The sequence below is a fragment of the Cicer arietinum genome, chromosome 4, assembly GCF_000331145.2.
Source record: "Cicer arietinum cultivar CDC Frontier isolate Library 1 chromosome 4, Cicar.CDCFrontier_v2.0, whole genome shotgun sequence".
In the NCBI taxonomy this organism is placed as follows: Eukaryota; Viridiplantae; Streptophyta; class Magnoliopsida; order Fabales; family Fabaceae; genus Cicer; species Cicer arietinum.
This window is the reverse complement of record NC_021163.2, coordinates 504,179-516,920: the sequence shown is the minus strand read 5'-3', so window position 1 is coordinate 516,920 and position 12,742 is coordinate 504,179. Positions and strand designations below refer to the sequence as shown.

General features: G+C 30.4%; 3 protein-coding genes across 6 annotated transcripts in view; 2 read left to right on the top strand and 1 right to left on the bottom strand.

Moving 5' to 3' along the window:
• Positions 1-6,618, top strand: part of LOC101505427 (transcription factor PIF1-like) — an 8,040-nt gene extending 1,422 nt beyond the window's left edge. For all 4 annotated transcript variants that reach the window (XM_073367940.1, XM_073367939.1, XM_073367937.1 and 1 more), the window contains exons 4-10: positions 6-80; positions 1,673-1,768; positions 2,895-2,960; positions 3,212-3,277; positions 4,256-4,642; positions 5,807-5,879; positions 6,346-6,618. In XM_073367940.1, the coding sequence (XP_073224041.1) occupies positions 6-80; positions 1,673-1,768; positions 2,895-2,960; positions 3,212-3,277; positions 4,256-4,642; positions 5,807-5,879; positions 6,346-6,350 (768 nt within the window). In that variant the 3' untranslated portion in view covers positions 6,351-6,618. The remainder of the gene's footprint in view (positions 1-5; positions 81-1,672; positions 1,769-2,894; positions 2,961-3,211; positions 3,278-4,255; positions 4,643-5,806; positions 5,880-6,345) is intronic.
• Positions 6,619-8,186: 1,568 nt separating this feature from the next.
• Positions 8,187-11,136, bottom strand: LOC101505104 (uncharacterized). Its single transcript, XM_004494967.4, has 8 exons — positions 10,910-11,136; positions 10,471-10,554; positions 10,105-10,136; positions 9,699-9,740; positions 9,078-9,206; positions 8,862-8,950; positions 8,636-8,686; positions 8,187-8,517 (listed from the first exon to the last, which is right to left on the bottom strand). Exons 2-8 carry the CDS (start codon positions 10,542-10,544, stop codon positions 8,494-8,496), a joined length of 441 nt encoding a protein of 146 aa, XP_004495024.1. The 5' UTR covers positions 10,545-10,554; positions 10,910-11,136; the 3' UTR covers positions 8,187-8,493.
• Positions 11,137-11,612: 476 nt separating this feature from the next.
• On the top strand, positions 11,613-12,224 carry LOC101502223 (uncharacterized). The gene has a single exon (XM_004495222.3). The coding sequence runs from the start codon at positions 11,613-11,615 to the stop codon at positions 12,222-12,224; it is 612 nt and encodes a 203-aa protein (XP_004495279.1).
• Positions 12,225-12,742: the final 518 nt, after the last annotated feature.

Sequence of the window (12,742 nt, the reverse complement as noted above, 5' to 3'; positions counted from 1 at the left end):
CTGAACCGGTTCAGAAGGAAGCAGTGTTGGACCGGAAGAGAAAAGGTCGTGAACCGGATGAATCTGAGTTTCAAAGCGAGGTCAGTAAAAAAGCATTCTCATACCGTTACGCCGTTTTTTTTTTCCGATTTTTTTGTCTTGGCTATCGTGCGCAGGGGAGTGATGTTGATTTATGTGAGAAATCAACCTACATTAAATTCAGCGTCGATTTATAATTCTATTGATTTTGAATCAAATTTTTGGTGCGTGTCTCTCACATAGCTTATGTGATGTTATATCACTCTCGCTGATTGTGAAACACTAAACGAGACGTGGCTAAACACTGCCACGTGTACAGAGGAAGTTTCAAAATTGTTGATCATGATTTGGATGGTTGGAGTGGTTTACTGTGCATAATGAGCATTTTTTATTCTCTCACTCTCACGTGAAAGATGAGATTGAGAATGGTGTGAGTTAACATAGTTTGGCACAGCATCGTTTGAAGCAAAACTGTTTCTGATATTTACTATAAGAAAGTATCAAGACGCAAAATAAGTTGGTAATAAAAGTTGGTCGAATATGCATCCAAACACACGCTTGATATTTTATTAGTTGATCTAAAAAAGTTTTGTTGAGCTTGATTTGAGTGGGAGTGTTTTGATTTTTTTTTATTTGACCAAAGTGTGTTTGACTTATCCATACCCAAAATATGAAAGCTAAAAATAGAACGAATTAATTAAGCTACCACCTATGCTGGTCTAGAGTATATTGTAATTTATTACGAAAGAAATTGATCTCGAATCACTCAATAACACAATAAGAAAATGTAGAGTAGTAATTTGCTTTTTTTTTTTTTTTTTTTTCTATAGAAAATTATGAAGTCTCAACGATATAGTATTGTAACTATTTCATAAAAAAGCTTTTGTGATGTAAATGGTCTTAAATTCTCTACGCAAGACAAATATAGAAATTTTGTTCCACTCGATAAACATTGATTGTGCCAGCAGGACATTTACACGCGTTCCCACATGAAATTCTATTTGACTTCACATCAAATAAGTTCAATTAATTAATGACAAAAAGAAAAATACTGATTAATCGAGTTTGCTTTAATTACTATATATGAAATTTGTATGAGTTTATGGTGACAAAAGTAATATCAAGTATTGTCTAGGTCTAGAGAAGTAGTTGGTGGTAAATGTAACCCGTAGATATTATATGATTTTTGTCGATAAAAAATGCAATGTACATAGATATATTAGCTAGCTTATGAATTTTTTTTGGATAAGCTTCTATAAACTTTTTGGATCGGAACATGTAGATTTTAAACATGCGGTTGTATACATATACACCATTTCTCAAACATGTAAATGCTTTTTATTTAAATTGCTTCATCAAATTAAACAAGAATAATGTTCTTATTTTGTCTATCTTATATAATTACGAGGAGGATCACATTTATTATTTTGTTCACAATATATTCCATGGTAAAGTGTCAACAAAGTAAACTACTAGCTACTAAAAGGTAAGGTATATAGGAGTGGTAAGTTTGGTGGCTTCCCATGAAAAAGATTAATTACTTGCCATAACTAAAAGTTTGTTGTCTCTTTTTTATTATGTGAATCTTATAAATTTGTGATATATGCTTTGCTTCCATATAATATACTTATCTCTATTTGTATCGTTGCAAAAGGATGTCGATTTTGAATCCAAGGAAGAAAAAAAACAAATCCGTGGATCTGCATCGAAGAGATCCCGTGCTGCAGAGGTTCATAATCTCTCCGAAAGGGTATGTACATACATTAGTTATTTTAGGGGTATGTTTTATCTCTACGATAAAATACATACAGACGATAAAATACATACAGACCTGATATGATTTGATATGATATAAAATTGAATAAATATATAATATAATAATCATAAAGTAAACATTATAATAAAATATATACAGACTTGATATAATTTGATATGATATAAAATTAAATAAACATATAATATAATAATCATAAAGTAAACATTATAGTATCATAGGTTTAATATACACATGATAACTAATAGGATAATAACATTTTATTTTATCATGTATTTGGTAGACATCTTATCAATATGATATATATTATATTTAAATAATAAAATTATTATTGTGAATAATTATATATTAGTGTTTTAAAAATTAACTTATTATATTAGAAATATTATAAATTAACAAAAAAATACTAAAAAATTAAATAAGTAATTAAATAATTTTATATTTAAAACTATCCGTTGACACTACTAAATGAATAATTTAAATTTTAAAGATATGATAAATATATTCTAATTTATTTGTTAGAACATAAATAAATATATGATATATATAAATGGCAAAATTACTTTTGTAAACAAATAATTTTTTGTTTTAAAATTTCAATTAAATTTTATATTTTTATAATTTTGAATACTAATTTATTAAATTATATAAAAATGACAAAACTATTCTTGTGATAAAATTATAAACATATTCAAAAATTAGTTATTAATATTTTATTTTTAACTTTAAGATCAAATTTTATTAATTATTTTTACATTTATATTTGATTAGGTTTACATTTCTTTATTTTATAAATTGTTTTTATATTTGTATTTTAATTTTATATTTTATAAGAGTAATTGAGTAAATTACTGCTATAATCTTATCTTATTAGTTTTTAACACAACTCATATTCATGATAGAAAGTTCAACTAGAGAGACATAATATAATTAAATTTTGGATTAATTTATTATACCTTATTAGTTTATCAAACACTTAATTCAGACATAATATAATAATTTATTTTTATGATGTTCATCAAACCAACCCTAATTGAATTCATAACTTAATGTTGTTTTTTCATATCTCAATGTTTAATTTAATGTTGTACTTTGTGTACAGAGGCGTCGAGATAGAATTAATGAAAAGATGAAAGCTTTGCAAGAACTTATACCTCGGTGCAACAAGGTCAACACTATTTTCTTCACTACTATATTTGTTTCCATTATGAATATGTTGGATTTTGTTTTTATTAAGAGTTTTAAGTTAGATAAAATATGGTTTAAAAAAGAGTTTACAAGTTAAAGTTAGCCTTCAATTTATAAATTGATTTTGTAGAATTAAATTTATATGCATACCCTTATGAGTTGTGTCGGATCAGTCAAATCTTTTGACTTCATTGTTTTTACTAATTTTGATTCATTTTTTAAATTTGATAGTCTGACAAAGCATCAATGTTAGATGAAGCAATCGAATACTTAAAGTCATTGCAGTTACAAGTACAGGTAAAAACTTCAGTTCTTAAAAAGTTCACTTCAATCAATGAAACCCTTTTTCATGTAAACAAAATAGTACTACCTCCAATAATATGTGTAGACCTTCTTGTAAAAATTTGTTTCTTTATACGAGTATGTTTTCAAATTACAAAAAATATTAATTAATTTTACACAAAAATACTTATTAACTAACAATATTCTTTAATTAAAGATAAAAATTTAGAAGATCAATTATTTCTATCTGAATATATATATTGAAAGATAGTTTTGAAAAGACAATTTACATTATTGATAAATATAATATAAAAATTATTTTCCTTAATTCTTGTGTATTGATCAGAAAAATCTTACATATAAATCTTAGATATAAGAAAAGATGTAATATTTTGTAACCAATATCAACTTCTAGCTGTGCTTATAATAAAAAAAAGTGGTGGAACAATGAACATGCAATCTATTTGATTTCGGTCATCCCCACCTGGTTACACCTCAATTAACACTTAGACAACCCATAAACAAAATGTTTTGTAAACAAAGCATCATGTCCCGTTGGTGAAACATGAACATGCAATCTACTTGATTTTGGTCAATCTATCTGCAGTCTGCACCCACCATTTATTAAATGACTTTGAACATCAAAAAAGTTTTAGAAAGAAAAGATATCAGACACTGAGAAACGTAAGGATGGAAAGACAAATGTAATCAACTGTAACACCTGTTATTAAATGCTTATTGAAAAGGTTTTATACAGTAAACTGCACATGCTTTTAACTGCAAAAGGCTGGGTGACAGAGTCAAACAATTTGTATCATTTATTTAAGAACTTTAGTAATGGTTTTGTATTACAATCCGCTTATCAGTCACATTTATATGCATTTTCCATCAATATAAGTGTAATTTTAAAGCATTATACCATTTGTATTTACATATTCCTTGGTCATGTACTATCTATTTGTGACAATAACAGAGTGAGATTTGTTTATGCAGATGATGTCCATGGGATGTGGCATGGTACCTATGATGTTTCCTGGAATTAGGCAGTATATGCCGGCAATGGGGATGGGAATGGGAATGGGTTTGGGGATGGAAATGGGAATGGGAATGAACAGAACAGTGATGCCATTTCCAAATATGATAGCAAGTACTCCTTTACCAGCAGCAACAGTAGCTGCTCATTTTGGACAAAGGTTTGCTATGGCTCCTTTCCATATGCCCCATGTTGCTGCAGCAGCACCTGATTCATCAGATAATAACCCCCTTAACTCCCTTGGTAGTAGTGCTACTCTTTCTCCAGATCAATCACGCATCCCAAACTTCACTGATACTTATCACCAATTCCTCGGTCCACACCAGCTGCAGATGCAATTAATGCAGGTAAATACTCCTAGATGTTATTTATGATTGTTTTTGAGGTCCTTTGTTCACCTAAGACATACATACTGGTATCAGATTCCTGCCACCACTGCTTTTCCGCCTCACAATAACTGAACTAAAGGATCGCTTCACGGTTATTAAAAAAAGTTTAAAGTAAAGTGTACAAATAACAGAGAATATTTCTTTTTATCAAATTATTCTCATTAAATATACGTGTATTATTATAATAATATTATAAATACATAACAAAATATATTGTGCAAATAATATTAATTAAAAGGTATAATTAAAAATTAAAAGAATTATTTATTTTGAGATAATTCTTTTTTATAAATGAATCACTTATTATAAAACAGAGATAATAATAATAATAATAATAATAATAATAATAATAATAATAATAATAATAATAATAATAATAATAATAATAATAATAATAATAATAATAATTTTTCATGATTAATAGTCCATCTCAATACTCATGATACAAGACATATACTACGCACCAATCACATGCATTTGTGCTAGAATAGATTCCAATGATATAATAATAATATATCTTGTTAATATAAAGTACTCCTTTCAATTTTATTTATAAGAAACAAAAGAATAAATCACCCCAAAAATTACACCCAAAAGAAGTATGTGCAAAGAAGCTAATACTATATTGTTTTACAGAAAATAGCAACTCGCTAACATTAATAAGACGGATTTCTGGAAAAATCTTTTAAAATTAGGGATATAAAACTAATATCAATAATTTATATGTGTACAATTTTTTTTTGGTGAAATACTATTTTTCTTATATTAAAGAAAAAGTAATAACATATTTTATCTTGTAAATAAGATTGGAGGGATTGCCATTTTTGAGATTATATACACTTGGCAGGAGCCACGTACACATTGTGAAAAAAATAACTTCATTGCTCCATTCTTCGTATATTAAATTCCAATTTTATTTTGAGAACCTTCCTCAAGGCATGTATTGAGTTCCTCATTATTTGCGTATTTTGGTTAAACAATGAAAAATGAATCTGTTTGAAAGATAGAAGACTACTCTCCCACCCCCTTCCTCTTTCCTTTGTGTTTTTACCAGTGTCTTCTTTTTAAATATGGCACAAAGATGTGAACATTTATGAGGTTCATTTGCAAATTTGAAATCAGTCAATGAACCAGCAAAGTGTCAACAAGCCAGGTACCAGTGGGGCCCAAGATAATCCAGAAAAGCATCAGTCAGGTAAATTGTCAGTGGGTCTTCTCACAATAATTTGATTTTACTCTCTTTTTCTGTGTTACAACTCGCAAGCTTCAGGGCTCACTATTTGTCGCTATTGCATTAGTTAGGCCCGATTCCAGGGCCAAATAGCCCATGTTATTAAGCCTTTGGTCTTGGGTCAAAAATATCTCAAAAATTTTAATTTTGTTCTGAATATATATTAGGGCACGTCAAATATAGACATTCAAGATAAGAACTCATATTTATCATGACTCAAGTTCTAATTTACATACAACAAAATTTGATTCTTTTGTATTTTTCTTTATAAATATGGTTTTTTTTTTTTTTTAAAAGACTTTATTGTAACATTTATTTTAGATCTCTAAATATATTGGTCGCCCCACGTTAGTGCAGCAAAAACAAGTCTATTTAGTGTTATTGCTAAAAATAACAACTATAATTAATGATGGACTTGTGTACATTGCAGGTTAAATTATACGGCATCTATATACACCATAGCAGCTACCATGGTGGTTTAATGTGAGAGAACTAACATTTTAGCAAGTCTCAGTAGCAACCTAATCTTAATACACAGTTAACATGTAAATTATTGTCGCCCTAGTAGTATTATTTCTATTTTATTTTTTGACACAGCCCTTGTAGTATTATTGTTCCCTCCCTTTTAGACCCATCATTTTTTTTATTATGGAAAGTATTCTTTATACAATCCACTCAAAAGGTGGGAGTTTCTTGTTGTTCAGTTTTATTTTAGAGGTAGATTGTTTAAGATTAATAATCTTATAAAAAAAATCAATGTAGTATTAAATTAAATTTTCTTAGGCACTTGTTTGGTAGTGTTGGAGAGCAAAAAAAGACTTTAGAAAAAATAAAGGAAGATGGCGAAAGAGAAGGAACACTAGTTATTTACCCAACTTGAATGATAGATTTATTTCTCATCATTATACAAAATTTCTTTAACATGGGCAACTAAAAAATGTATTTGATGAAAATTTTGAAGGGTTTTGAAAGACTTACACAAACTCTTTAATATGTTCTCATCTATTTATAATACTCTCTATTAAACCTAATCATTCTTTCATTTTTCTATTAAAAACACTCTCAATTCCCACAAAAAGTCTTAAAGGAAATTAAAAATTGAAACCTGAATTTTAACCTAGATTGTCTCTTAACTCTTTTTTCTTGAAACTAGCAAAGTTAGTAATTAGTTGTTGCGTTAGTGTTTTTTCTTCACCTGAGTTTGAAGTCATCTCCTGTAATTTTTAATTCTTAGTTCAAACCACCCGAATTTGAAGTCATCTCCTTTAATTTTTAATTCTTAGTTCAAACCAGTAAAATTATCCACCTTTTCCTTAGATGTCTCTTGGACTGTCCTTGGTCTTTTTGTCAAGATGGACCTTCAAGTTTCAAAACGTTAACATTATTGCCTTTTTTTCCTATAAAATTCTCATTATGTCCCGTTATAAAAAAAAGTGATTTAAATCATCTTCTTTTGTTCTTTTCTTTTCTCCCTCGTGTTAAGAGAGAGACAGAGGCACAGCCAATTTTATGTATATAGAATTTATAAAAATTATTTGTTTCTTATATCTCCATCTCTCTATTAACATGAGAGAAAAAAAAGGAGAATAAATTCCACAAAAATGTCCATTGTGGTGTTTTATGTCATTATGTGGAGAACTATTGGTCCGAGGCAAAATGGATCGTCATATTTTATCAAAAAAAATAAATTAGAGTTCTTTCCACAAATAGAGGAAACGAATTAAGGTTAGAAATGTGGGTTCTTTCCCATGTGATTTTGAATGGTGAATGTTGTTGTTGTTGACTGATACTTCAGACTGGGAGAAATTTGAGTGTTTGGAACACACTGTAAACGATCTATGTGGGCACCTTTCTACTTGGTGATAGCATCCGGAGAGGTGAGATCTAACTCCTCATCCCTCTCAACCTCTTTTCCTTAGACATGATAGATTGGCATGTGAATCCATGTGACACCACCAAAAGTAATGCAAACCAAAAATCAAAACTTCACCAACTGGGTCCAGAACCGAGCAAAGAAAATCAGAGGGGATGCTTTATGATGGGGAAAGTTCGACAACTAGAGATACTGTAAAAGTTGAGTGGTTTAGTGGCAATTGCAAAGCAACCAACTATGCAGTATGGAGGCTCTGGGTTTTAGATTCCTTACCCAGTCAGTTTATTTTTTATATTAACTAACTAATATGCTTTATAATATAAAAGTTTAAATCGAATTTGATTGCCATCTTAAAATTGTAGCATCTACTCATACTTAATCTATTTCACCATGTCCAATAATTTAATAATGATCCTGGCTTATGTATTATGTGTTCATTATCAGCACATATAGCACAACTCGGTGGTACAGTTATAATCAAGAGAGCAAAATGCAACACTTACAGATTTGGGGCAAAAAATCCAAGTGTATCTAAATCAATTTTATACTAATACACCAGCTCAATGAAGATACAAACGTTGAATAAAGAGGTAGAGCTGTACAAATGAAAAAAGATATATTGATTAATCAAAACCATTGAGGCTCATCTGCTATTTCTTTCATATCTGACTTTCTTCCACAAATTCTTCTTCCACCGATAAACATTTAGGGGTTGATAGTTGATAAAATCTGAAATCCAATGAGAATAAAAGGAAGGCTTGAGTTTTTCCATTGTTACTCATCAACCCTATAAAGGTTCAACATACAGTGGGAGAGAATTCATAACAAATTCAACAGACAACATTACCTTTTCTGTGAACATGCGAAATGCCTCCTCTGCCATAGCTTTATCAAGTTCCTAACCAGAGTAACACAAATTTTAAAGGAATTTTACTATAACTTTTATTGAGTGTTAAAGAAGTAATTCAATAAATATTTTTTTTTACCTTAGCAGCAGAGTACCCAAACACATAAAAAAAGGTAGAAATAGTGATTTAGTGAGTTTAGAATAAAGAAAGAGTCACTTGTCTTACATTCTCTGCATTTGGGGAACAATCAATACGGCAAATTAGTTCTTGAAGGACCTTATTATTCAAAGCATCGCGAATCTCACTGGAAGAGGCTGCAGCAGAAATACAAATCACTTTTAAAAACAAAGATTAATCAACTGTGGTTTTAAAAATGAAATTTCAATACTGCCATCTTGCATCTAGGACATTCTCATACTCTTATATACTGAAATAAAGTACCTATAGCCTCCAGTTGGAATTTTTGCAACACCTCACTTGTTTTATCAACAACTAATGGCTTTTCAACAAGTGCTTCCAAAACAATATTATCAACAGCTGATGGCTTTTCTACAAGTGATTCTGCAGCAGCTGTTGAACAATACAGAAATATAATATCAGATCATAGAAGTGCCAAAAAGTAATTGATTATTACAAGGAAGCCCGACTCCAAAAACCAAAAGTTTTGCCCATATTTAAAACATTGTTGATTGCTTCATTTTGACAGCAAAGTGTATTATGCTTTGAGTTGAAGAGTATATCACAAGTTTATTTTTAAAAAATAAAAAAAATATTTGTGAGCAGAAGCTGCAAAATTTCAAGGAAGAATAACTACAAGGCAAATGTAAAACTTTTGCATTATATTTCTACAGAAAAAAGGTACAGTTACGGTGGAAGGCTAACTATTATAGACTAGGGTAAGAAATCCTTGTGTTAAATGGTACCATGAAATGATACGTGCCTATCATTATCAATATAAAATGACAATTCTAATATTCCATATGGGAGAGAATGACAAGGAAAAACCATCCTTATGCAGATTACCCTGCCAAAAGTAGTTATGGGGGTGAATAAAATTCTTACTTGTTTTTCCCTCTGAAGATGTCGGATTGACACATGGAAGTTCTGCAACATTCAAGTAAGACTGATCAATTCAAGTACCAAGCAGGAAATTCTGACAAAGGTCGTGGTTAAAGGCCAATGGCATCATTACTACGCAGAGCGAATTTCAGTTCCCCCATGACCATAAGCAAGCTAAGATGAAATATCTCCCGATTTTGATATGCATGACCAAGTAAAAGCCAACAGTAAACAAATCATGCAAGTGTTCTGTGCTCAAGCAACACAAAGGGGTAATATATATGTCATTCCCTTCATTGACAAAATCCAGGGCATCGACCTCTTTACCCGCATTACATCAAACATACAATAAGCTAACAAATAACATGAGAAGAACATGAATTAAAGGGCATAGAGAATCATCACATACCTTTGTGTTTTTTGAAACAAGGCAGAGAGCAACTACAATAAAAAAATAGAACATAATCAAATGGTTTTTCCTTATCATTCTCTCCCATATGGAATATATTATAGCAGTTTCCGAAAATCAAATAATAAAAAAAAGGTTTAATTTTCATACACGTCGGAGTAAAAAGTTTTAAGTTGTCAGCTTATCACAATCATCCATATATGGGACTTTAGAAGTAGTTACCATAAAAGTCAAATGTTTTTAATGATCTAACAATTGTTATGAAATTATGATTGATGACAATGCAAAAACTCTTTACACCTTCTGCATATATAAATTAAATCCATAAACAAAACTTGGAGGACGAAGCATTTGGTTTATACTCACTAAAGTAAGTAACATTTAGGGCATTTGTATTTGGATTGAGCTTCGTGGCAGATTTGACATTGTCGAGGACCCATTGAACATGAACTGAATCACACAGAATAATAAATCAACTATTTGAAAGTAAAATCAAAGCAAAAGTAATAACAACAACAACAACAACAATAATAATAACATATGAGTTCAAACCCTAAGAAAAGTAAATTATCATGAAGATACAACAACTAACTCTTCCTATAGCATAACAAAAAACGAGTTTAAGATAGAAAATCAAAAGTAAAATATATAGAGTTAAAACCTAGATAGTAATTTTATCAAACAGATGGTCTACACGAAAACATTAAGAAAGAAACCAAATATTGATACTGATTAAGATGCAGTGTGTAACAAATAGGAAAGTTAGGAGAAGAAAAAAGGTAGCAGTAAGAGTGAGAGCAGCTACCTTGACTCAAGCGACGACGATGATGATAGTTTCGGATCTCTTTTACTTATTGATTTGTTTTCTTTTGAAGTCCCTTCTTTTCTTACGTATTCATTCGTTTCGCAACTGAATGATTAAACAGAATCGGCGGGAAGGCACTGAAGAAAGACATTCCGCGTTCTTGCAGGCTTTGATGTTTGTGGGCTTCAATGGGGTGGTTGAGTTGAGTGAGTCTAGGGTAAAAATTTCTATTATTTTTATTAACTAAGTAATCCAAAATAATTATACTTTTTTATTTATTCCTCATTTGATAAATGATAAAATTATTAAGTTGCATGTCATATTTTATATTTGAAGTCGGAATAAAATCGTATGGGTAAATTTTTTAGTAGTATTTATGTTTTTGTCTATGAATAAAAAAATAATAAAATCAATATTTTAGTAATAATTAAATAATGTAATTAAAATAATAATTAAAATTATATTAAAAGTTGAAAATAATATCTATCTTGAGATAGCTTTATTTCGAAGGTGAGGTTAATTTTGTGACGGACAGAGTTATATCAATTTAAATTTACAATTTTGCTGATTGAATAATATGTATTTTTTTTAATTCTATGTTTATTGAATTTTTATTAGTTACTTGTGATTTTTTACTTCTGCTCTGCAACGCGCACAATCACCAAACATAGCTAGTCAAGAACAACCAAATGAAAGAAGAAAAATGTGGGAAAACTTGTGGTCCAAGTATCTACAATTTCAAGGTAATTGGATAGAAGAAACAAGAGGAACATTGATGTTGGTGGCAACTGTGATTGCCACCATGACATTTCAATCAACAATAAGTCCACCAGGTGGAGTTTGGCAAGAAAACACACATACTGGAGGACTCAACTGCACTACTTATGGCATATGTGAAGCAGGCACTGCAGTTTTAGCTTATGCTTGGCCACATGAATTTGTACAGTCCATGACATATAACACCACTTCTTTCTTTTCATCTCTTGGTGTTGTGTTGCTACTTATTAGTGGATTCCCAATTAAGAATAAGGTCATGATGTGGGTCTTGACCATGGCTATGACCATTGCAGTCACGTTTATGGCGCTCACGTATGTGTTTGCACAGGGTTTGGTCACTCCTTACCATATTATTCAGACATATTTTAGCATGGCACACCCTTTGGTTGTTGCTTGGGGAATATTGCTTTTAGTTTTTGGCTTGATCCATACACTACGGTTGGTTTTCTGGGTAAAGAAAAGGACAAAAATGAAGCACAAATTACCCGGTCGTTTAGCCCTGCATGGAAGTGGAAGAGAAATACTAGCAAAACTCTAATTTGTAAATTCACAATACGAGCATATCATTTATTTATAAATTCACAAGACACGGATGAATTAATACAGCTCTTACGAGCATACAATATAACTTATTTGAATTTCAATAGGGAGAGCATTGGAAAGAGGGTGTTGTTTGCCCTCGTCGTGCATTGTGTCTCAATATGAATGGCGTAGCCCAGCGTGGGCTCTGTATAAAATGACTAGGATATTTAAGCCGGATTATTCAGGTAATGGTTTCTCATGACCTTGTGTTTTTTTTTTTTCTTCTCTTGTTCCAAAAACAACTACTGTTTTACACCCGCAATTTCAGTGAAGCAAAAACCCATTCAAAGACAAGAAGCAACTTCGAGTACTTCTGAGCTAGTTACTAGCAATCAAGGGGATTTTGATGAAGAGTGGAAGTAACTAGTGGCATAGTAGTTTAATTTGCTACCATGACTTAAGAACTTGGTGAAGTTCAGGGAACACATTGCAGTAATTAATTTTGTTAAACAGCAATGTCAGTAACAGGTTCAG

Bases quoted from the DNA above. Each gene is read 5' to 3' on its own strand.
- LOC101505104 (XM_004494967.4), bottom strand. From the start codon at position 10,544: ATGGGTCCTCGACAATGTCAAATCTGCCACGAAGCTCAATCCAAATAC. The intron at 8,951-9,077 runs GTACTTTATTTC...TTTCTGCTGCAG, and splicing joins ATTCCAACTGGAGGCTATAG to CCTCTTCCAGTGAGATTCGC. The intron at 8,687-8,861 runs GTAAGACAAGTG...TACTCTGGTTAG, and splicing joins GTTCCCCAAATGCAGAGAAT to GAACTTGATAAAGCTATGGC.
- LOC101502223 (XM_004495222.3), top strand. From the start codon at position 11,613: ATGTGGGAAAACTTGTGGTCCAAGTATCTACAATTTCAAGGTAATTGG.